At 40.0% G+C, this 24,734-nt stretch overlaps 1 protein-coding gene across 2 annotated transcripts in view; it reads right to left on the bottom strand.

The window, feature by feature from the left end:
• The window catches only part of pi4kaa (phosphatidylinositol 4-kinase, catalytic, alpha a), a 209,736-nt gene that overhangs the window by 108,756 nt on the left and 76,246 nt on the right, over window positions 1-24,734 (bottom strand). For both annotated transcript variants that reach the window (XM_067258321.1, XM_067258319.1), the window contains exons 19-29: window positions 18,826-18,876; window positions 18,604-18,712; window positions 18,339-18,475; window positions 18,079-18,212; window positions 17,889-17,971; window positions 17,393-17,463; window positions 17,167-17,291; window positions 8,286-8,367; window positions 8,116-8,199; window positions 7,926-8,015; window positions 1,588-1,707 (exon numbers count right to left, since the gene is read on the bottom strand). In XM_067258321.1, coding sequence (XP_067114422.1) covers window positions 1,588-1,707; window positions 7,926-8,015; window positions 8,116-8,199; window positions 8,286-8,367; window positions 17,167-17,291; window positions 17,393-17,463; window positions 17,889-17,971; window positions 18,079-18,212; window positions 18,339-18,475; window positions 18,604-18,712; window positions 18,826-18,876 — 1,086 coding nt within the window. The remainder of the gene's footprint in view (window positions 1-1,587; window positions 1,708-7,925; window positions 8,016-8,115; window positions 8,200-8,285; window positions 8,368-17,166; window positions 17,292-17,392; window positions 17,464-17,888; window positions 17,972-18,078; window positions 18,213-18,338; window positions 18,476-18,603; window positions 18,713-18,825; window positions 18,877-24,734) is intronic.

Raw genomic sequence — 24,734 nt, 5'->3', positions numbered from 1 at the left:
CCACGTCATATCTCCGTGTTGCGTTTGGGTGGGCGGCCTGGGGGGAGTGGGGGGGGGGTGGTGGTGCTGTTGATACATCTCGCCTAGGGCGCCGAATGTGTGACCGGCACTGCTAACCTGCAACGTGTGAAATCCTTTAGCGAATACATTTTACTGAATGATTGAAGGGCTAGATAACGAACGTTCTAACTAAATAATCACAGACTAACGACACAGATTGGCAAATTAATTTTGCAACCTTAACCTTTTAGTTCTGTGCAAGAAGCTCCCTCTAGCGATCATTACGTATCAGTAACAATGTCCCTGTCTGAAGACTCCAGGGTTTTTTAACCCTGGTATAATAGGGGAAAACCGGCTTGGCGGTTCTAGTGCTTACGGGCACTAGCCTGCCTTACCTGTTCGCAAGCTGCACATTTTAAATCACCTTAAAAAATAGTTTTTCGTCGCATCCAAACATCTTTACATGCTTCAGTGCATGTCCTTGGGTCTAGAGCAATACATTTATCATATTTCAATTTCAAACAATACTTATGACTAGTGGTGGGCATAGATTATTTTTTTTAATCTAGATTAATCTCACTGTAATCTTGGCGTTAATCTAGATTAAAATGGCTCATTTGAATTCCGCCGAAGGCATTCAGAATATGTGTGCTACCCAAATAATGACTAAAAGTCTTTGAGAACGGGTTTCTCAAGCCAGGTGGCGCATTAGACCAGGGGCTCATCTCCTGTTTCCAAAATGCATCACAAACTGCTTGAGAAAGCTGTTCTACTATGATAATTGGTGATGAAAATAAATTATGTTCAATAAAATGTACTTGTGTTTATTAGATTAGTTAGCTTGGCTGATAGGGCTGTGCTGACGGGCTTGCCTCGGTTGCACTCAAACATAGTAGTTTGACGACGTCCACTTAGTACTGCTAGTTTATGTACCCTTAGTATAGATAGTCCACATATTTAAATTTTAGGTCCCTATATGTTTATTGTATGCACCTTCCTGCCAAAGCAAATTCCTTGTCTGTGCAAACTTTCATGGCGAATAAATCCCATTCCGACATCTTCCGCATTAGCTAAGGGATGCTTTGCGTTTATGTGGTATTTGAGACTGGAAGAACTCCTACAGTAAACTAATTCTGCATAGCACAAGGTGCAAACAGCCTTAGTCTTGTTGAGGTTTCCATTGGGAAGCTTCTTAAAAATACATTTTCCCTGAAGCAAACCAGGCGGCTTCATAGCTGCATCCATGTTAGCACGTCACTTTTGATGTGATAATTTCATACACAAGGCATACACACAGGTTCGAGACTAGTTCTCGCCCCCAACAGTGCAATTCGGCTAGGTATACATCTGCGCTAAAATATCAAGGTGAAAGTCATCACAGCTTGCGTAGTATAGACCCAGCTCCCAACCCAAATAGATTAGAATAGATAAACGGCGATATTTTTTTTATCGCCCGATAAGAGTCTCACGTTAACGCAGCACGTTAACGCCGATAACGGGCCACCACTACTTATGACGCAATTGAACCACACACACAGATTCCTGGAATAATTCTTAGATAGTTGCATTTTGTGTTTCCATACCTACCCCCAGAGTAGTGCTCTGCCTGTTGTAGCCAGCGAAGTGTAGAATGCTCTCAGTAGCCATGGCCAGGCCAGTGTGCTGGGACAGACCCGACACCCAGTTTTGATGTTTATTCAGGTACTCCTTAAAACAAAAGAATGTCAGGGTGGAAAGAATTGTTCAACCAACTGTGGAGGAAATGGGATTTCCTATGTTCTTATGTTAATCACAATCAGTAGTCCAGATATCACCTTATCATCTGTTCATATAATCTATCCTATTATTCACTTACATATATATGTGTTCCAGTTCCAGTTCTATGATGTAGTATCTGCCTGCCTATAACAAAGATCACCTTTTTGGCTGTGTATGTTATTTGTTATATCCCCTGACCTTCATGCCTCAGAGAGACGTTTATGAAGGTAAATTAGGGTCAGAAGCGCAGGACAGATTTTTATCTTCAAAACCCGACTTTCAAATGCACAGAAAGAGCACATAACAACCCAATCCATAACTAGCACTTTAGACTAGAATTTATGATTTGTTTGATGTGACCCAAATTCGGCAATGAAACACTGCCAAAAAATGAGCTTGCACAACTGAAAGGCATAAGCATATAAAAAAATTATGTGCTTTTTAAAAAAGGGTTTTGAAAATATATCTGTTCTACACTTTAAAAAATTGGGTAAAAAATAATAAATCTGTCCTGCGCTTTTAAAATCAGGTTTCAAAGATGGAAAAAAATCGATGCTTTTGAAAACCGGGTTTCAATTAATAAAATCTTAATTCTGCGCTAACATTTGCAGTTTTCCATTTGCAAATATTTCTGACCCTAATTTACCTTCATAGACTTTAATAGTACCACTGTGTCTGAAGTAAGGCTGAATCCCAATACTCTGTCTTACCCCTACCCCTAGCCCTTTGTTTACCCCTAGCCCTTGACCCTCGAAACTGAGGGGTAAGGGCTATATACCCCTATGAAATGAGACGTCACTTGGTTATGGTTACGTCATCTAACACGTATCGATGTCTCCAAAGCAAGTAGTGTTATGCACTGATATCAAACAAAATTCGCTGCTAAAGGAGTTTTGTTAACCCTTGTGTAATCTTCGGGTCATTCTGACCCATCAGTCATTGGGACCCACCGTCGTATTGCGAAAACTTTACCGCAAAACAAAAACAAAAAAACTAAGTGAATCCTTTTCTTTTAACCATTGGGCTGTCTCAGACCCCCCACATTGCGAAGGTTAAAAGAAAATTATTTTTATTTGTTTTTGTATTGGGTAAAATTGTGTAAACACAACGATGGTTCGTTATGAACCTTTGGGTCATGTGACCCGGAGGCAGCACAAGGGTTCAAACTGTAGACATGCTAGTCAGAGAATTGCTGGACTGTTGTGCAAATCAGCAATGTAACGTTAGCATATAACTAGAGATTTTTTTAAACGTTTCAATTAAGAACAAGGTTGCAAATATATATGTACAGATATGTCAGAACATGACAAACACTTGCCAGACAGTGGATCATTTCACAAATCTGATGTAGAACATTCAAAACAACTATAACTAGAGAGGGTACAATTTCTGGGGAAATTGTAGGGTGTGCTTGCGTAGGTTGCAGAGGGGTCCGTTTTTTAAAGGGGTGATTGACAGTTTTTTGGGGGTATTTCACACTGTTCCTCAAGGACTCCAAATAGGGTATGCAATATTGGTTGGGCTGAAAATGGCCCGGGTGCTCTTCTATGCCCCCTGATACATCCAGTGAAATTTTCCTGGGAAAAAACGCTAGGTTTTCTTCTTTTATGGTATGGTCATGAATATATAGATGAGCTTCGTGCTGATTGGTTGGTTTACAACGAGTGAAGCAAAGACGCAACACAGCCAACAGCACTCACTGAAACATCAAAAGTGGAGACTTGAAATAAAAACGTACAAATAGATCTATTTTGTCTACACAACACTGTTTTCAACAGATTGACTAGATATCATTTGAAATAATTACGTTAGTTGTTTCCACTTCTGTTGTCGAATCAAACAGGATCGCCTTATGTGGGTAACGTTAGCACTACAGCTTAGCAAACAAACTATTGTGATTCAACTCAGCTTCAGTTAGCTCTAACTATCTTGCTGAAAAATAGATCTGGACAAACATGCATCTTGAATTGTAGATTTACATGACAACACAGGTTATTTATTTGAATGAAACACAGTCAGGAACATGAAATAACGTTAGCCCCATTGCCAATAAACTAGGCTAAATCATCACACATTCTACCTATGCTCTTGCGTTAGCAAGCTAAACTAGTTTACATCCCTACAGTCAAGGTTTTTTCGCTATCTAGCTGTTTTTGCATTCCTTGCAAATCAGCATTAATAAATAGGGATATTTCCATAGATAAACATCAGCCATGCCTGTCTAGTGTCTTGTTCTTTGGGAAGATGGTGAAAAGTGTCAGGATTCCCAGTACAGCCTGGAACACTGCATTTACGGCGCACTTGTGACGTCACAAGTTGCACTGTTTCAAAAGCTAGCGTTTACATTTACATTTTAGTCATTTAGCAGACGCTCTTATCCAGAGCGACTTACAGTAAGTACAGGGACATTCCCTGTACGTTTGCAAGTTGCTGTTTCAAAATAGTAGTGAGAAGTGAAATTTTGATAGGAAAGAGGTTTCAATGGACTTTGAGGTTCACTGTATGTCTATTTTACACACCAAACTGTAATTTTTCAACTATGACAAGGTAAAATCGGTTTTGCAATCAATCGCCCCTTTAATGTCATTTTTACAACTGATATTTCTGTATATTTTATATAAAAATACATACTTACTATTTATAAGGATTACATAGATTTAAAAGCATGATTTTTGTGCTGCTCATTGTAAAAATCGCTGTAAAAACAGACCTAATCTCTAAGACTTAAACGTCCTAAAGTTTTTCCCTTCTCGTGATATTTTCAGGCATTTAGCCGACTCATATTGCATTCATTCATTAATTAAGAACCCCCTTTGAAGATTATTATAACAACAACGTTACCGGCAGTAGCTATCTCAGATGGAATCGCGATTCAAACAGTACCATCTGTTAACTGAAAATATGCCCCCAAAAATTTAAATAAGCTTGACATTTATTTAGTGGAAAATCGATCATTCATAAAAAGCTCACTGGTAGCGATCATTGTCAGTAACAACGCAAAATGCGATATAGCCCTGTGTGGAGAAGCTGCCCCGGTAAATTGTACTACTACAGTACAATACTAGACTACTGATGTGTTCGTCTTGGTAGCGATTGCGTTGGTTGAATTTAACGTTCCGTTGTACGGTTTAGGCTGAAGTAAATTATTTTCATGAACAGATTGACAAAGTTTAGGCTGTGGCAATGAAGTTCAGGTTAGTAGTCAGATTGTTTCAACTATTGAAAGACTTTTGAGTAAGGGGAGTGCCGAACATGTTCTGTCGCCGTTTGACTTGAACAGCTGAGGAGTTTTTGTTAGCTACTCACACTAGTGTCTCGGGGAGGCTACAGCGTTGCAGTGAGCTACACTGGTTTGAAACCACAGGTAATGGTAATTTCACCAACAAATCGTTTACTAATGTCAGAATAAATCATACAACGAAAATGTATATGTGAGGAATGTTTATTTTAACGATTGAAAACAGATACATCATAGACCACTGTAGTATGTGTTGCCCGGGCAACACAGGCTAATGTCATGATGCTAATACTTCAGTGAAATAGTAGACTACTGTTTCCGAAAGTAGATGTACTTCCTTAATAATATCAGCTTATATTGTACATTACACATCACAATTGTGTGTCATATCACAAAGTAAAATGAGTAAATATTTATCACCCTGGCCTCTTTGCTTGTGGCGTTTCTGCAGCTGCCTTGCAGTAAAGCTATAGTTAGCCTAGCTATCCCCCAAGTTAACAGATGCGAAACGAATGTTCTGCCAAAAATAGTCACGCGTGTTTTCGTGACGTAGTGACGTTAGTAACGTCAGTGACTGTGGCTAGCAAATTAGCCACCGTTAGCTTCACTTTTCGCCACAAAAACTTAACTTAAGCCCAAACCATGCAACGGAACGTAAATTCCAATAGAAGCAACTCAATCGCTACCAAGACGAAACTGTTGACACCTACGTTGTCTATGTAGGCCAAATATTGACTGAGTTTTAGGGGAGCAAAAGAATAAAAATTATAATAATAATAATAATATATATGTGAGAGAACAAAGGTTGTGCCCTTGCCGAAGGCAAAGCACACCCAATTAGTCATTTATTTAAGCTTTGTGTTATATAATTATTTATTTATCCAAGTATTTATTTAGTTAGTTTTGGCCCCTATAATCCTCCATATCTAAGGGACACGGGGGAAAATAAATACTGCATGCCTGTGATCTTCAGGCACTCAGGTGGCACTGCATAAAAACAGGCATGATTCTGTAATGGAAATCATTGCATGGGCTCAGAAACACCTCCAGAACTCATTGTCTGTGAACATAGTTTGCCGTGCCATCCACAAATGCAGGTTAAAGCTCTATCATGCAAAGAAGAACCCACATGTGAACATGATCCAGAAACACTGCCATCTTCTCTGGGCTAAAGCTAATTTAAAATGGACTGAGGCAAAGTGGGAAAACTTCTGTGGTCAGACAAATTGAAATTATTTTTGGAAACCTTGGATGCTGCGTCCTCTGGACTAAAGAGGAGAGGAACCACCCTGCTTGTTATCAGTGCTCAGTTCAAAAGCCTGCATTTATGATGGTATGGGGGTGCATTAGTGCCTATAGAATGGTCATCTGGAAAGGCAACATCAGTTGCTGAAAGGTAAGGAGAGGAGTCAGATGGCTTAGCGGTTAGACATCTTTTTCTGGTAAGGCCTTGCATATTTTAGGAAGACAATGTTAAACCACATCCTGCATCTGTTACAACAGCATGGCTTCGTAATAGAAGAGTCCGGGTGCTGAACCTCTCACCAGTTGAAAACATTTGGTGGATCATGAAACAAAAAATATGACAAAGAAGGCCCAGGACCGTTAAGCAGCAAGAATCCTGTATCAGACACAAAGGGGACAACATTCCTCTACCACAACTCCAGCAACCGGTCTCCTCAGTTCCCAGACAGATACAGACTTAAAAGAAGAGGGGGATGCTACACAGTGGTGAACATGGCCTTGTCCAAACTTTTTTGAGACGTGTTGCTGACATCAAATTGAAAATTAACTTATTTTTTCCTTAAAATTGTACATTTCATCAGTTTAAACTAGTGCTGTCAGTTAAACGCGTTATTAATGGCGTTAACGCAAACCCATTTAACGGCGTAATTTTTTTAATTGTGAGATTAACGTTCTTTTTGGCTTAGCAAACTTTGTAGTTTTTTTCACATGCTGTTGCAACAACTACTGACGTTAGAAAAACTACAACACCACACCGGATCTAGCTAGACCGGAAACAAAACAACAGGCACGCCGCACACACTTGTTTGGGCTTGCGAGCCGGCTAAAGAGTAGTAGGCTAACGTTACGTTTTGAGTGGATGGCAAGCGCGAGACGCCGAAATGGATGCCAATAAGATTCTGAATGGAAAGTTTACTTTTAAAAAGTTGCCAAATGGTTCCATTGACAAGACCAAAGTGATCTGTGTGTTTTGTCGTTGTGAAGTGAGCTATCATCACAGCACGTCCAGTCTGAAATACCACTTGATGGCCAAGCACACAGCTGATGCGAATTCTCCGCCCCCTCGTCAAAGGCAGGCAATTGCCTGTTGTTGTTGTTTTCAATAATCACTATAAACTTAACTATGACATTAATGCAATTAATCGCGATTAAATATTTTTAAAGTTTGACAGCACTAGTTTAAACATTTGACATATTTTTTTATGTTCTATTGTGAATAACAATGGGTTTATGAGATTTGTAAATCATTGTATTATGTTTTTTATTTTACACTTTTTTGGAATTGGGGTTGTACAATTACAGTTATTTTGCTGCTGCTCATCAACAAAAACAGAGCTTGCCAAAGATTGTCACTAGTCAATAGATTGGATTTTTGTAGCTAGGGAAGGTGAAAAGTTGCAAAATCGAATGACAGTCACTAAATTGGCAACACTTGCCTGTCACCATGCAACTTAACTTGTGCAATGCATACCTCTATTCCTGCAACATGATTGGCATTTGGCAGTTTGTGATTTGTTCATGATTCAAGTTTATTAAACTGAACATAAGCGAACATTTGTTATATTTCTATGGAGGAAAATAATATCGCAATAATTATTATTGTTTTATAGCCCACCCTCACAAGGAATTACAATTGAGTAGATGGCAAGAATGATACACTGGTGGATGTTTATTAGGATGCTACCTGTAGGTGGGACTTGGTGACAGACGGGGCCCATTTCATGGCCTCTTTCAGGATCTCCCCACAGCGAGCGGCAAAGTCCTTCACGATACTCTACAACCACAGTAAACAAAGCTGAACAACTACTCATTTTCAAGATTAGAACTTAGCTTCAGAAGCCCGTTTGAAACCTTTCACAAGTGGAATCTCTTACCTCTCTAGCCTCATAGGTGTCAGGGACCGTGATCCTGTGAGGGGTGTCTGGGATGTCGTAGAAGGGTTGGTCCTTATGGATGTCCTGAGAAGGTAATATTAACAATGTAGCATTGTACCAGACACTCATAAGTCAATGTGTGGCTGTTATTTAATATGTACAGTACACACTGCACTAAGGGAGAGAGAGAGAGTCTGTAGGATGTCCAGCATGGTCTTCAGCACACGACCGCTCCACAGCAGGTGAGGGAAACTAGGTGTGGGGGAAGAAAGGATGATCAGTCTCTTTTGTGTAAGTGGGGGTGTGTGAGTACATACACTGGGGGGTAAAAGTTTGGAATAATGTATTTTTTGCTCTTAAGGTAAGAAGGTAAGGTGTATGTTTATTCACCAAAGTGACATTCAACTGATCACAAAGTATAGTCAGGACATTACAGATGTGATGTACCTTAACACCACCAACACTACTGAAAAAAAGTTATTTTTATAAAAATAATAAGGCCCCATTTCCAGCTATCATCAATCCCAAAACTCTTATCCTAGAGTAATCATTCAAAATGCCTAATTTGGTACTACTAAAACACTTCCCGTTATGACAAACCAAGTTGCAAGTTATTTGGTTTGTTAAATTAAGCTTAACATTGTTTTAGTGTTTGTTTTTGAGTTGCCATAGTATGCAATAGAATGGCATTTGTTAGGGGTAATATTAAGTAAAAGATTACTAATAATAAACAGCGTTCTTTAGAAACTTGTCAGTCAATCATTGTTTTTAGGAATGAATGCTATCCAATGCTTAAAATTGCAATTATTGAAGATTTCCTACTAAGGTGTACACTACAGTCTTCAAGGACAAAGGACAGTTGGCTCTAACAAAGACAGAAATAGATGCGGGGGGCCTAAACAAGAGGAAGAGTAAATTAGTGTCTCTTCTTTAACACAAGAAGCACCGGGCGGGGATCATTTTTGACACAGTCCAATGAAAAGGGGCTATTGTCGGCATTCCGTATTGCCCGCAAGAAGCTGAAAAACTTCTTTTTTTTCTTGCATGTTACATAAGTTTAAGTGTTGAAGAAGCCACTCAATATAATAAACAACATGTTTAGGATCACTAAATACTCATCATTTATTCTTGTCTATCTAAGCTTCCAATTGGGTTGTGGGCACGTCATGCGTGATGTGATTTGCAGCCGGTTTTTCCCTAGGCTATTAATGCTAGTGCAGTGGTACTAGCTGTAATGTTTCGTATGTAGGCTGTGTTTGTCTGTACAAAGTACGATCCCATCCCCCCTCCTAATCAAGTAGTGAATTGGAAGATTTGGTCCAGAGTCAAGTCCCCTTAAATATAATGTTTCACAAGTACTAAACAGAATGAATAGGCTAATCTCAGGCATTGCATTGTACACAGAATTAATATTTCTTTGTTTTACCTGGTAAACCGTGAATACATCTTTCAGGCTGTTTTCGGAAGATGCAATTTGCACAAACAAGTTACTGGGTGTTAAAACACACATCTAGGATAAGTCGAGAAAGCAGGATCCTGGAATTTGATCGAGTGCGAATATTGTTTTCTTTTTATTTTCTTCACTGTGGTAAAATAACCGACGCTCAACGCTCCTAATGATTAACACAAAACACTCACACCTCTCGAAGTGTGATTTTTTTTTTTATCTTCGCATTTGATCAAATTCCAGGACTCTGCTTTCTTGACTTCTCCTATATATATGTTTTGTCACCCAGTATTTTTAAATTTTCAAAATCACACCGGAAAAGCTAGTTTAAGGCAATTTTGCTCATGTTTCTGTTTAATTTCTGACAGTTGCGCATTCTGCCATTTTGGCCCCTGCCTTTCAAGGCAGTGATTCACTTTCTATCAGCAGATAGAAAAGTCTGTCATTCAAACAAAGGTTATTTAGCCTAAACAATAGAGGTGCAACGGATCGCAAAACTCTCGATCCAAAGTTTAGAGTCACGGATCAGAAAATGTTTTGGTTCGGAAAGAAATGTGAAAAATATAGCTGCTCTTCATTTATTTTAATTGTATTATTGATAATAATCATCATGCGACTTAAATGATGCATTAGCCTTTTCAAGTTCTTCCGCTCCTCTGCCAGCTATGACTGTCACTGCACTTTTTCTTATTAGCTTTTTTACTACACGAGCATCGCAGATTAATTTGTTGTGATTCATACATGCCCTGTTCACGACACAAAACTTTTTTTTTGCTGAGACTAGCTCGCTCTGTTGTTGGTCTGTCCATATGCGCGTAGGTCCTTATGCATGTGGTCGGATCAGATTTGCACTTATTAATAAGCAAATTAACCTTTAGCGCTTCAGACGAAAACACAGCACGCATCTGTGAAGTTTATCTTTTCACTGCAACTCCTACCCACGAGATTTAGGTAATTAACAGTAACAGGCGGTAAAACTGTATTATTGTGGTTAAACTTTGTATTTGTATTTATTTATTTCAAGATAGGGACAGTGCACAATAAAACATTAATCTTATACAACAAGAGAATATGCATTGTGCCAGGTTCTAGCAGATTGCTATTTTCCACATGTAGTCCCTGGGCAGGTTAATGGAATGGTACATAGCAAAATTAGTATAGGAAAAAAAAAAGAAAAAAAAGTAAAATGACAGAACAAGGCCAACTACAGAGGGTACAATTTCTGGGGAAATTGTAGGGTGTGCTTGCTTGCGTCAATTGCACAGGGGTCCGTTTTTTAATGACATTTTTACAACTGATATTTCTGTATATTTTATATAAAAATGCATAGGGCCTACTTATTATTTATAAAGATTACATAGATTTAAAAGCATATTTTTTTTGCTGCTCATTTACAACTCTAAATACAAGTGAAGTGTAGAATGAAATATGATGTCTTCTCATTTCCCCTGCAAGAGGCAGCCTCATAGCTGAATCAAAACGAATACATTTGGCAGACCGGTGTAAAAATTTACATAATCTCTATGACTTAAACATCCTTTTAAGTTTTCCCTTCTCGTGATATTTTCAGGCATTTAGCCTACTCATATTGCGTTCATTCATTAATAAAGAACCCCCTTTGAAGATTATTCTACGACGTTACCCGGCAGTAGAAGATGGAATTGCGATTCAAAGAGTACCATCTGCTAACTGAAAATATGCCCCCCAAAACGTAAATAAGCTTGACATTTATTTAGTGGAAAATCGCTCATTCATAAAAAGCTCACTGGTAGCGATCATTGTCAGTAACAACGCAAAATGCGATATAGCCCTGCGTGGAGAAGCTGCCCCGGTAAATACTACTACTACAGTACAGTACTAGACTACTGCTGTGTTCGTCTTGGTAGCGATTGCGTTGGTTGAATTCGATGTAACGTTCCGTTGTACGGTTTAGGCTGAAGTTAATTATTTTCATTAAGAGATTGACAAAGTTTAGGCTGTGGCAATGAAGTTCAGGTTAGTAGTCAGATAGTTTCACCTATTGAAAGACTTTTGATTTAAGTAAGGGGAGTGCCGAACATGTTCTGTCGCCGTTTGACTTCTTAAACAGCTGTGTATGTTTTTGTAGTGTGTCTCGCGTAAGCTACAGCGTAGCAACACTGGTTTGAAACCACAGGTAATGATAATTTCACCAACAAATCGAATACTTGTATTGTAATGTCATAATAAATCCTACAACGAAAATGTATTTGTGAGGAATGTTTATTTTAACGATTGAAAACAGATGCATCATAGACTACTGTAGTAGCTATGTGTTGCCCGGGCAACAGAGGCTAATGTCATGCTAATGCTTCAGTGAAATAGTAGACTACCGTTTCCGAAAGTAGATGTGGGCCTACTTCCTTATTAATATCAGCTAATATTGTACATTACATTTCACAATTGTGTTTCACATCACAAAGTAAAATGAGTAAATAGTTATCACCCTGGCCTCTTTGCTTGTGGCGTTTATGCAGCTGCCGTGCAGTAAAGCTATAGTTTACATTTACATTTAGTCATTAGCTATCCCCCAAGTTAACAGATGCGAAACGAATGTTCTGCTACAGGTAGTCACGCGTGTTTTCGTGACGTTAGTGACGTTAGTAACTGACTGTGGCTAGCAAATTAGCCACCGTTAGCTTCACTTTTCGCCACAAAAACCTAACTTCAGCCTAAACCATGCAACGGAACGTAAATAAAAATACAAGCAACTCAATCGCTACCAAGACGAAACTTTTGACACCTAGGTTATTTATGTAGGCCAAAATTGACAAAGATTTAGGGGGGCAAAAATAAATAATAATAATAAATATATACGTGAGAGAACAAAGGTTGTGCTCTCGCCGAAGGTTTGGGGGGTATTCGTCGCAGCTCGCTAAGCGGTTTAGCGAGCTAATTTTCAGGCTAAGATAAAACACGCCCCTCTTTTTGGTTCGTGGAAGCAACTTTCGATAAATCACCAAAGTAACATATCAATTAGCACTAACCTGCTCCAGAGCAGGCTAACGTAAGTGTAGCTGGATAAGCTTGCCACACCCCCGGAAAATAACATGGCAGCTCCCTTTTTGAGAGACCCAGTTGACCAAGGAGCTATATTCTAGTTTGATTACCTTTCCATACCAATAGAGTTCTTCGCGATCGCCAAGATCCTTTATTTCACACGGATGAGTTCTTGTTTGAGCGATATCGATTCAGCCGACAAGGACTCAAGACCTTCTCGGGCCGTAAAATATCGTATCACACGCCGCAGCAAGCTCTATGCTTTATTATGAGCTTATGCTTATGTGAATATGTAACGCTATGTTTTAGGAAATGTCTTGTCTTATCTGTTGTGCCTGTGCTTTTTATATGTTTCACTGTGGGAGAGTGGGAAACGTCATATCGATTCCTTTTTATGTCTTGACGTGAAGAAATTGACAATAAAGCTACTTGAAACTTTAACTGTGCTTCAGACTCTCTGCATAGCCTTTAGGTTTTTTGCGTCAGGTACATTTTTATACAGTATAGGCGATGCAGAAAACATGGGCAAAGCCGCAGCATGCGTTGCTGTAAGAAAAGTGTACTTGGCTCTTAACCAGCTGATGAATCAATTCATCATATTCCCTACTATTTCCCAGTCAATGAAATCAAAGAGGGATTTACACATAGGCCTACATGCATATACACATATATAGTACATGATATAAGCGCTTTCAGTACATATATCCTCATAAGTGTCTATGAATTCGTATCAATTAGATACTCTTTGGCCTTGTTTTTATCTACTTATTCTGAAAGAGTTGAGATCATTATTTTCGCTAGCAAGATCTCATTCGATTATTAATTTCCATTAAGCCTACTGCCAGCAGGCACATTTAAAGAAATGTGATCTGATTGAATGGGGTAATGAGGCACTTAAGATGAGCCTATACATTTTCCAAAAACTTACGCATTTATCTTATCGTCAATTATTTGCCAAGCTGCTTGTCTTGCTCTGGCAGCGGTGGCGGTGTTTGACTTAGCCATGATAATATGCTTATTGTCTTCGTAGAGACTCATTATAATAGTTTGCTCAGATGGCGAGAATATCACCGCTCTCTCTTTCGTCTTTTCCGCCATCATCCCGTTAGAAAATCACGGTTTTGGTGATCGACCTTTCCTGCCTTTTGAAGTAGGACGTGCACGTGCAATTTCCCTGATAAGTTTAGCCTGATTGAAATTAACCACATGATTTGGATGAGTATTAGCAGTTGACGAACCGATATTTGCTGTTCTCAATCAGCTCGCTAATGTTACCGAGCTAAAGGGACAATTGATTAACTTAGCTTCAACCCTTACGACGAACGGGGCATTGGTCTCGGGGCCAGTGGCGGCCGGGACTTTGCAGAGGCCCCCCCGCAAACTTGGAGCTCGAGGCCCCTCCCCTAAATCCACTCAAAATGTATCTCCATCCTATCTTATACATTGCTGTCTACCTTTAAATATAGCCTATATTCACCAATGTGAGAGAAATAAAAAAGTTAAAAAATAACAAAAGCACAATAGCAGCCTATTTGTGTGGCATTCTGCGGAAACCCGTCGGATGTCGCGGCCGCGCGGTCATTGCTGGCTATAAGCCATAAAAGATCGAAAATAGTTTTCTGTCAAAATTTTGATTTTTGATGTTTTCTATAGTTAACACCCTAAACTTCATTGTAATGTACAAAAAGTATAGCTTCTGAAAAACTGTTAATTTCAACGTTTTTTGGACATGTCAGCTAGCAAGATTTCCAAGCCATTTCAAATCAAATGCTCAGTTTGCTTGCTCTTTTGAGTGCTGCAGCAGCCCCAAACAACTGATCAATGAAGTCAGGCTGTTAAACTTAAAAATAACTTGCTGAGAAGTTGTTAATGTAGCCTATACTTATTCACAACGTGATTACGAACAAAAGGATTTACTTTCCATATTCGCCACAGAATTAGAATGAAAGTGGAGTGGAATGCAATTTTCTCGGTTATCACTTTATTGACCACAGGTCAACTTTAAAATTGTGTAACTGGGGGGGGGGGGGGGGGGGGGGTGCGAAGGGCGTCTCGCCCTGGGTGTAATTCAATGTAGAACTGCCACTGTTGGACACCAATGAGCAGCAACAAATGTACAGCCAAAAGCAGCCAAAAGTATTGGCAGTGACACACATTTTGTGTTTGCAAAGTTTGCTGCTTCAGGTGTTGTGGTGTTGATTCACATTATTACTCAATTATTGTGTAGAGTGATCAGTTGGATTTTAAATAAAAGATTAATTGGCTCCCCCAAAATGAAATTGATCACAAAAAAACACATTCTACTGTTTTGGGGCCCTGGCATAAAATAACTGTCATCTTATCAGCACATGTGAAAGTGTGAAATAGTTATAGTCAGGTGAAATCTGATTGGATTTTAAGAGCATATTGATTGTTGTAAAAGAGGTATGATATCGTAAAAATATAATAAACTGCCCCAGCTGCAACAAACGCAAGCACACTTCACAATTTCCCCAGACACTGTACCCTCTCTAGTTCACAAACTATTAGGCAAAGTTATTGACTTACTATCATTACGTTTGCTTTCTGGTATTGTCACTGTTAAATGATACCATTAGCACTAGAGTAGGTGGTTGTCGAAATTCAAAATTCATATATTATGTGGATTAAACAGACTACTATTGTATAGGGAGGATAAATAATAATCCTATCCAGTTGTTACTGACCTCTTGCTACTAAATACTTTGCAATGTTTACATTGAAATAGTTTCATTGTTGAGTAAATTCATACTGAAGCATTTGAATAGCTGTTTTGCACCTCTTTGGAAGAAATCTGGAAAAGAATATCTGTAACGTATTGCTCATTTGTATACACAACACTTGACCAGTCTAAATAGGTTGTAATGTAGGTACTTATGCAAGGTAATTAGGCTAATTGAACAGGCAATAATATGTAGGAGGAAAATGTAATTAGCTGGTGAAGACATTAAGAGTTAGTGATTTTGAATATATTGGTGATTTATTACATTTGTGGGAAGTTACTATAATTTTGAAAGATGGGAGACTTTCACCTTCCCGCAAACAATCCTTGCAAATGTATTAGTTATTATGTTTGCGGAACATGATGTACTATGTTTGCGGTAGGCAACTGCTATTACGTTTGCAGAAAACATATTACGTTTGTGGAATTATTACATTAAAAGCTGAAGATTTGTATTACGTTTGGGTTTTATTACGTTTGTGGGAAGTTGTCTAATAACAGGCCTTATGTGAATAATTGCAAATAAAAAGCCACTTTTGAACAGAAAGAAACAATTCTAATTGTAACAGTACTCGTCGTCGTCATCTGCCGCTTGTCCAGGGATCGGCTCGCGGGGGCAGCAACCTAAGCAGGGAGTCCCAGACTTCCCTCTCCCCGGCCACTTCCACCAGCTTGGGGGACCCCGAGGCGTTCCCAGGCCAGCCGAGAGACATAGTCCCTCCAGCGTGTCCTGGGTCTTCCCCGGGGCCTCTTCCCAGTGGGACGTGCCCAGAACACCTCACCAGGGAGGCGTCCAGGAGGCATCCTTATCAGATGCCCGAGCCACCTCAACTGTCTCCTCTCGACACGGAGGAGCAGCGGTTCTACTCTGAGCCCCTCCCGGATGACCAAGCTTCTCACCCTATCTTTAAGGGGGAGCCCGGAAACCCTGCGGAGAAAACTCATTTCGGCCGCTTGTATTCGCGATCTCGTTCTTTCGGTCACTACCCACAGTTCGTGACCATAGGTGAGGGTAGGAACGTAGATCGACTGGTAAATAGAGAGCTTCGCCTTTTGACTCTTGAGCCCACATCACTGCGGACGCCGCACCGATCCGCCTGTTGATCTCGCGCTCCGTTCTTCCCTCACTCGTGAACAAGACCCCGAAATACTTGAACTCCTCTGCTTGGGTCAAGATCTCCCCCCCGACCCGGAGATTGCACTCCACCCTTTTCCGGTCGATAACCATGGCCTCAGATTTGGAGGTGCTGATTCCCATCTCAGCTGCTTCGCATTCGGTTGCGAACCGCTCCAGTGAGAGCTGAAGGTCACGGCCCGATGAAGTCATCAGGACCACATCATCCGCAAAAAGCAGCGACCCGATCCTGAAGTCACCAAACCGGACCCCCTCAACGCCCTGGCTGCGCCTAGAAATTCTGTCCATATAAGTTATGAACAGAATCTGTGACAAAGGGCAGCCCTGGCGGAGTCCAAACCTCACCGGGAACAAGTTCGACTTACTGCCGGCAATGCGGACCAAACTCTGGCACTGGTCGTACAGGGACCGGACAGCCCCGATCAGGGAATCCGGTACTCCCCGGTACCCCCAGGGAAACGGTCGAACGCCTTTTCCAAATCCATAAAACATGTGGATGTGTACTGTTACATTGTAACAGTAATTGTTCACATTATTAATGTCCTGACTATACATTGTGATCAGTTGAATAGCACTTGGATGGCACTTGACAAAATAAAAGTACCAATTTATTTTCCATAACAGCAACATCTGTGCATTATTACAACTTTTGCTATGTGTGTGTGTGTGTATGCATGTACGCGTGTGGTTGGGCCATCATTGCTCTCTCACGTTTCTGCCAGACCGGAGAGGTATTTGTCCGCAACTCTGCGGATCCTCTTGTGGATGTGGTTAAAATTAACCAATAGGAACTGAGCGTGACGTTCCAACTCCTCCTCGTGGGCTTTGGTCTTGGCCTGCGGGGAGAACAGCAACAGACTGAGAAGATGACACACATGGATATTGATCTATTAAAATGCTGACCGTATGCTTGTTTTTCCCTTTTACCAGCCCATACCTTCTCAGCCATTATCTGCAGGAAGACGTCAAAGACCTTGTCGCCAACTGCAATCACACACTGCATCATACCTGTAAAGAACAATAAAGAGAAGGAGAATGTACAGTGTATGTTAATAATGTAGTTGGTCCTCTGAGACTGATCACCAAAGAAGTGTGAAAGGCTGCTTCCTGCCTACCAACAGAGAGTGGAATGTTGCACGTGATTCTATTTTTGTGATTTATATTTAAAGATTAATATTTTTATTATTATTTTAATATTTATTATTATTTTATAGTAAGTGAGAGTGTAGGGAGTCAGGTGGCTGAGCGGTGAGGGAATCGGGCTAGTAATCCGAAGGTTGCCAGTTTGATTCCCGGTCACGCCAACTGACGTTGTGTCCTTGGGCAAGGCACTTCACCCTACTTGCCTCGGGGGAATGTCCCTGTACTTACTGTAAGTCGCTCTGGATAAGAGTGTCTGCTAAATGACTAAATGTAAATGTAATGTAACATACCAGACTTGTCTTTCTGTATGGCTCTGTCCTCAAAGTAGCGGAACATGACCTGGAACCGGTCTGAATCCAGGGAACGCTGCATCCTGGGAGTTGGACATCAGAGGTGGATAAAATGTATAGATGGAATATGGGTAACTGTGGACAAGAAGTGTGCATGGCCATGTCAGAGAGTGAGTGAGATGGTCCTAACCTCATGTACTCCAGTCTGTAGACTGACAAAAGATAAGTGGACATGGCAAAGTCTAGCTTGTTGATAAGAGCGGACACATCTGGGGTGGGGTCCAGAAGGTTGATGATGGTGCTCCTCAGGTCATTCAGCTCAGCCTGAAATACAACCGCAGGATGTCAGCTGGGACAATGTATGTGTATGTTTAAAGTGACAATATGAGTTTTCAGGACAAATTTGTATTTTAACATCAGCAGGGATAATGTGCGTGTGTGAGTCAGTACCGGAGTGACAGTGTCATTCTTTAGGGCAGAGTTGTACTGTAGCTCAGAGCGTAGAGGTTCTCCGCTCGGAAAAGTAAGCAGGGGGGACTTGGTAGCAATCTCACACACTCCCTCGTACCACTCCTCTGGCCACAAACCTACACACGCACGTCAAAAGCAAAATAAATGAATGAACAGTTTTAAAGGCGCCAACTCCTACATGCTCAAAAAGGTTGACAATACATAACATTGATCTGAAGATATTGATGCAAGGTCTGATTCCCACCTGAGCCCTCCACAGCAAAGCCCATGACCACGGAATACAGCCAGAAGTCTCTGAACAGTTTCTGCAGCCGAGGCTTGGCCTCCTTGATGGCTGGCAAGCGCTTGGTCAGCTAGGAAAAACAGATGAGAAAGATAGTTGTTTATGAAGGTTTTTGACATATGAAGATGCTTTTTACATTTAATGTTGACAATGTACAAAAAACTTATATGAAATGGTATTTACCACAGCAATAACAGGTATGAGCACACCAAGGTTTCCAGCACTACTTGATGCCTGGAAGAAAAAAAGTTAAATATTCTATGTACATTTACATTTATGCATTTAGCAGATGCTTTTATCCAAAGCGACTTCCAAGAGAGAGCTTTACAAAAGAGCATAGGTCACTGATCATAACAACGAGATAGACCCAAACATTGCGAGCAGACAAAACATGAAGCATACATTGTGGAAAACCAAATAAGTGCCAAAGGGAAGAACCATAAGAGCATGCAGTTAAACAAGTTACAATTGAACAACATGAAACTCCCCACAAGAGTGCAAGAGTGCACCTGTAGAAAAAACAATCAACAGTAAAATATTCCACAGCGAGTACAAGAATTTGAAACGGTTACAACTATCCAACAAGAGCAACAAGTCTCTCAATACGAGTCATTGTGATCCTGGAGGAAACTAACATCAGGTCCAGCCAAGCATTCCTAAGTGCCATTGTACTCCCGGAACAAGTGCTATGTACAGTGGTTTCAGAAGGTATTTATAGCCCTTTACTTTTGCATTGTATATTTTATTGTAAATGGAGAAAAATGCCATCTCAGACCATTAACCTACACTTAATTACCCTAAATGAGTAAAATATTTGTCTCATAAAACCAGATAATCTTTTTCCATATTCTCTCTTCTTCTTTTAAATGCTTTTAAATGTTGTTGGGCATTTACACTTTACTCAAGAGTACAGTTGCAAAATACCAGGAATTTTTTGAGTTGGAAACTTTGCAAGAAAATATTTGGAAATACTATGGCATGTTCAGGATTATTCCTGAACATTCAAATAGTTTAAGAAATTAAGGGGGAATTTTGGGAATTTAATGGGGAATATTCAGGGGTTAGCAATAATTAGTTCGAAATTAACGAAGAATGAATGGGACATTTTGCACATGTCATATTTCCCATGTTATATGCAGACAAATACAAACCATTTACGAGCAATTACCCTAGAAACTAGAGAGGATACAATTTCTGGGGAAATTGTAGGGTGTGCTTGCTTGCGTTGGTTGCACAGGGGTCTGTATATTTTATATAAAAATGCATCGGGCCTACTTATTATTTATAAAGATTACATAGATTTAAAAGCATCTTTTTAGAGTTTTTGTTAGCTACTCACACTAGTGTCTCGGGGGAGGCTACAGCGTTGTGTAAATGTATTCGTTTTGATTCAACGTTGAGGCTGCCTCTTGCAGGGGAAATGAGAAGACATCTATTTCATTCTACACTTCACTCGTATTTTCAGTTGTAAATGAGCAGCAAAAATTTTTTTTTTTAAATCTATGTAATCTTTATAAATAATAAGTATTCATTTTTATATAAAATATACAGAAATATCAGTTGTAAAAATGTCATTCAAAAACGGACCCCTGTGCAACCGACGCAAGCAAGCACACCCTACAATTTCCCCAGAAATTGTACCCTGTCTAGTTGATATTGATTGTACTGGCGGAACAGTTGTTCACATAGACATATATACATGTCTATGGTTGTTCAGATCGTCGCGCCGCGTGTTGATGATATTTATGATTCTTTAGCAAAGTTTGTTGTAGTATCCATGGCAACTAGAGGACTACACATGGGTTTACTTTACACGAGTGAACTAGCTTGCAGAAAACAACTATTTAGTATTATATCAAAAGTAAGTTTTCTTGCTGTACCAGTTAACAGAAACAACACCATGGTATTTACTTTAAAAGCTGCTACTTTAGCTAATTCAGAAAGCTAGTCAGAAGCTCCCTCGTCTAGCTAGCTTTGACCAAAAACATTCTGACAAAGTTTAGTTAGAGGGCGTTTTGTCTGAGAATGATGTTGTTTGGTTTGATAGCGTTGTCTGAGAATGACAGTTTAGTTTGAGAGCGTTTCGTCTGAGAATGATGGTGTTTGGTTTGAGAGCGTTTTGTCTGAGAATGACGCCGTTTAGTTTGAGGGTGTTTTGTCTGAGAATGATGGCGTTTGGTTTGAAAGCGTTTTGTCTGAGAATGACGCCGTTTAGTTTGGGAGTGTTTTGTCTGAGAATAATGGTGTTTGGTTTGAGAGTGTTTTGTCTGAGAATGACGCCGTTAAGTCTGAGAGCGTTTTGTCTGAGAATGACGCTGTTTAGTTTGAGTGTTTTTGTCTGAGAATGATGGCGTTTGGTTTGAGAGTTTTGTCTGAGAATGACGCTGTTTAGTTTGAGAGTGTTTTGTCTGAGAATAATGGTGTTTGGTTTGAGAGTGTTTTGTCTGAGAATGACGCCGTTAAGTCTGAGAGCGTTTTGTCTGAGAATGACGCTGTTTAGTTTGAGTGTTTTTGTCTGAGAATGATGGCGTTTGGTTTGAGAGCGTTTTGTCTGAGAATGACAGAGGTTTGATGCCTTTTCGTTTGAGTCTGACACTTGAGTCTGAGATCTGAGGATGTCCTAAAATGAACACTGTACATATATGCAAAGCTAATCCTTAATGGGTAGCATTCACGAAAAAAGTACTGTTGTTTTGTTATAAAACGTGCTATAAGCCACATCGAAATATAAAGGCCAATTTATACTACTCCGTTTTCACAAAGACAGGGAACGCCCTCGGAGAGCCCCTCGGGGAGCTCTACGTGCACCTCCTGATTTTCCTGACTATCCGTCCGTCAGTCATTTTACGCATACCCCTTGGCTGTGATTGGTCCGTATCAAGAATCGCTTGCGTCAGATGAACAGAATCCTTTGACCGCCATTGCTGTAAGTTTTTACAATTCATATTTCAGCTAAACAGTACATGTAAATCAGCATCTGAATTCAAATGTGACGAGAAATGGCCAGTGTAGTGAAAATGTGCATATTTTATTGATGAAACGGCTAATTTGTAAATTTGCTCCGACTTTTCGATAACTTAGCTAGCATTGCAATACAGCGCCACCTACTCTTCTGGCGGTGAGTTATTTTCAGCACCCACAGCCTTCGGAGTACTATAAATTCAACAAATCTGTGTGACTCCGTCCGTCTGTCTGTCCATAACGGAGTCGGAGTAGTATAATTCGGCTCTAAGCCTCACCACCACAAGAACAAATTTAAATCCGGGTATAAACGACGGCTTTATTTCCGAAGAATATGGTAATACAAATAACCTGACGCTTTGTTCCCTTAACATCTATGGACTAAATAGAATAAATAGGCTAATCTTGGGTAGACTGCAGGGACGTTGTTAGACATAAAGCTCCACTGGGGCACAGGCCCCTATTTATATCCCTTTTTATTCTTCCAAGCTTGCTGCGCACAATGCACTTCTTGGCTATAGAAACTCCCCTTGCTTAACACACTATACAACAGTTCAGGGACGCAAGTTGGATATCAGCTTTGGCAGGGACATCAATAGGTAATGCGAGCGCCCACATTTTGTTTGCATTCATCTGAGCACAAATACTGTTTTTTTGAGCTTCATGTAATATTGTTTTTATGTTTTAGTCAAAATAAGATGATCGGTAGGCTTATCATTTTAAAACTTTCTTTAGTTGGGTGTGCTTGGCCTTCGGCAAGGGCACAACCTTTGTTCTCTCACATATATATTTATTTATTATTTATTTTCACCCCCCTAAGGATCAGTCAATATTTGGACTACATACACAACGGCCGTGTCAAAAGGTTCGTCTTGGTAGCGATTGCGTTGGTTGTATCTTTATTTACGTTCCATTGCATGGTTTAAGTAGAAATTGCGTTTTTGTGGTGAAAAGTGAAGCTAACGGTGGCTAATTTGCTAGCCACAGTCACTGACGTTACTAACGTCACTACGTCACTAACGTCACGAAAACACGCGTGACTACCTGTAGCAGAACATTCGTTTCACGTCTGTTAACTTGGGGGATAGCTAGGCTAACTATAGCTTTACTGCAAGGCAGCTCCAGAAACGCCACAAGCAAAGAGGCCAGGGTGATAACTATTTACTCATTTTACTTTGTGATGTGAAACACAATTATGAAATGTAATGTACAATATTAGCTGATATTATTAAGGAAGTAGGCCCACATCTACTTTTGGAAACGGTAGTCTACTATTTCACTGAAGCATTAGCATCATGACATTAGCCTCTGTTGCCCGGGCAACACATACTACAGTGGTCTATGATGCATCTGTTTTCAATCTTTAAAATAAACATTCCTCACAAATACATTTCCGTTGTAGGATTTATTATGACATTACATTACAAGTAAACGATTTGTGGGTGAAATTATCATTACCTGTGGTTTCAAACCAGTGTTGCTCACTACAACGCTGTAGCCTACGCGAGACACTACAAAAACATCTACACAGCTGTTTAGGAAGTCAAACGGCGACAGAACATGTTCGGCACTCCCCTTACTTAAATCAAAAGTCTATCTAACTACTAACCTGAACTTCATTGCAACAGCCTAAACGTTGTCAATCTGTTCATGAAAATAATTACTTTCAGTTTAAACCGTACAACGGAACGTTAAATCCAATTCAACCAACGCAATCGCTACCAAGACGAACACAGCAGTAGTCTAGTACTGTACCGTAGTAGTACAATTTACCGGGGCAGCTTCTCCACACAGGGCTATATCGCATTTTGCGTTGTTACTGACAATGATCGCTACCAGTGAGCTTTTTATGAATGAGCGATTTTCCACTAAATAAATGTCAAGCTTATTTACGTTTTGGGGGGCATATTTTCAGTTAGCAGATGGTACTGTTTGAATCGCGATTCCATCTTCTACTGCCGGGTAACGTCGTAGAATAATCTTCAAAGGGGGTTCTTTATTAATGAATGAATGCAATGAGTAGGCTAAATGCCTGAAAATATAATGAGAAGGGTTAAAACTTAAAATGACGTTTAAGTCATAGAGATTAGGTCAATTTTTACACCGGTCTGCCAAATGTATTTGTTTTGATTCAACGATGAGGCTGCCTCTTGCAGGGGAAATGAGAAGACATCTATTTCATTCTACACTTCACTCGTATTTTCAGTTGTAAATGAGCAGCAAAAAAAAATAAAATCATTCAAAAACGGACCCCTGTGCAACCGACGCAAGCAAGCACACCCTACAATTTCCCCAAAAATTGTACCCTCTCTAGTTTTGTAATGTTTTCTTAGCCTACCTCAACTGTAGGGATGGGTATCGAGAACCGGTTCTTGTTTAGAACCGGTTCCCAGTGAATCGATTCCTTGGAATTGTTAGAAAAACTCCTTAACGATTCTGTTAACGATTCTCTGTGCCGTTAAACAATTAAAATGCTAAGTTTAATAATGGATTAAAAATCGATATGCTCAGTTTAATAATGGGACACGCGAACGTCTGTCTGAATAAACTATAAAAGTTCGCGCATAGACAGACTGCAGCATGGCAACTAGGAAAAAGTGTTCTAAAGTTTGGTTGTATATCACACGACAAAATGACAACAACGCCACTTGTAACGCGTGTAAAAAGTCTATTTCGTTGAAGGGAGGAAATACTACAAATATGAAGAAGCATTTGAACACACAGCATGGAATGAAGTTACTGGAACGTCATGTGTTCGATGCATGCCGCAGCGCAGCTAACGTTCGCGCTTAATCTCTAACTATCTAAGGTAGAGCTAAATCTGCTCAAAAGTGATCACAACCACTTGTTACTGTGTGAAGCAATTAGCCTTTATTGTGTATAGTCGATCTAGTTATCTTCTGTCCCGTCGTTTGAAGCACACATTTTAGCTCCGGCATTCGTCTCCCATTAGTATTGATCTTATTGATCATTTCACGTTATCGGGGCGGCGTGTGTTATCAGCAAACGTTCGCGTGTCGCATTATTAAACTGAGCATATCGATTTTTTATCCATTATTAAACTTAGGATTTTAATTGTTTAACCTTTTAATAGTCCTGTTAAATGTGTCTGAAAACGCCTAAACAACATA

This window comes from Osmerus mordax, chromosome 20 (assembly GCF_038355195.1).
Source record: "Osmerus mordax isolate fOsmMor3 chromosome 20, fOsmMor3.pri, whole genome shotgun sequence".
NCBI classification, from domain to species: domain Eukaryota; kingdom Metazoa; phylum Chordata; class Actinopteri; order Osmeriformes; family Osmeridae; genus Osmerus; species Osmerus mordax.
Note: the sequence above shows the minus strand (reverse complement) of the source record. Positions and strands in the feature narration are given on the sequence as shown.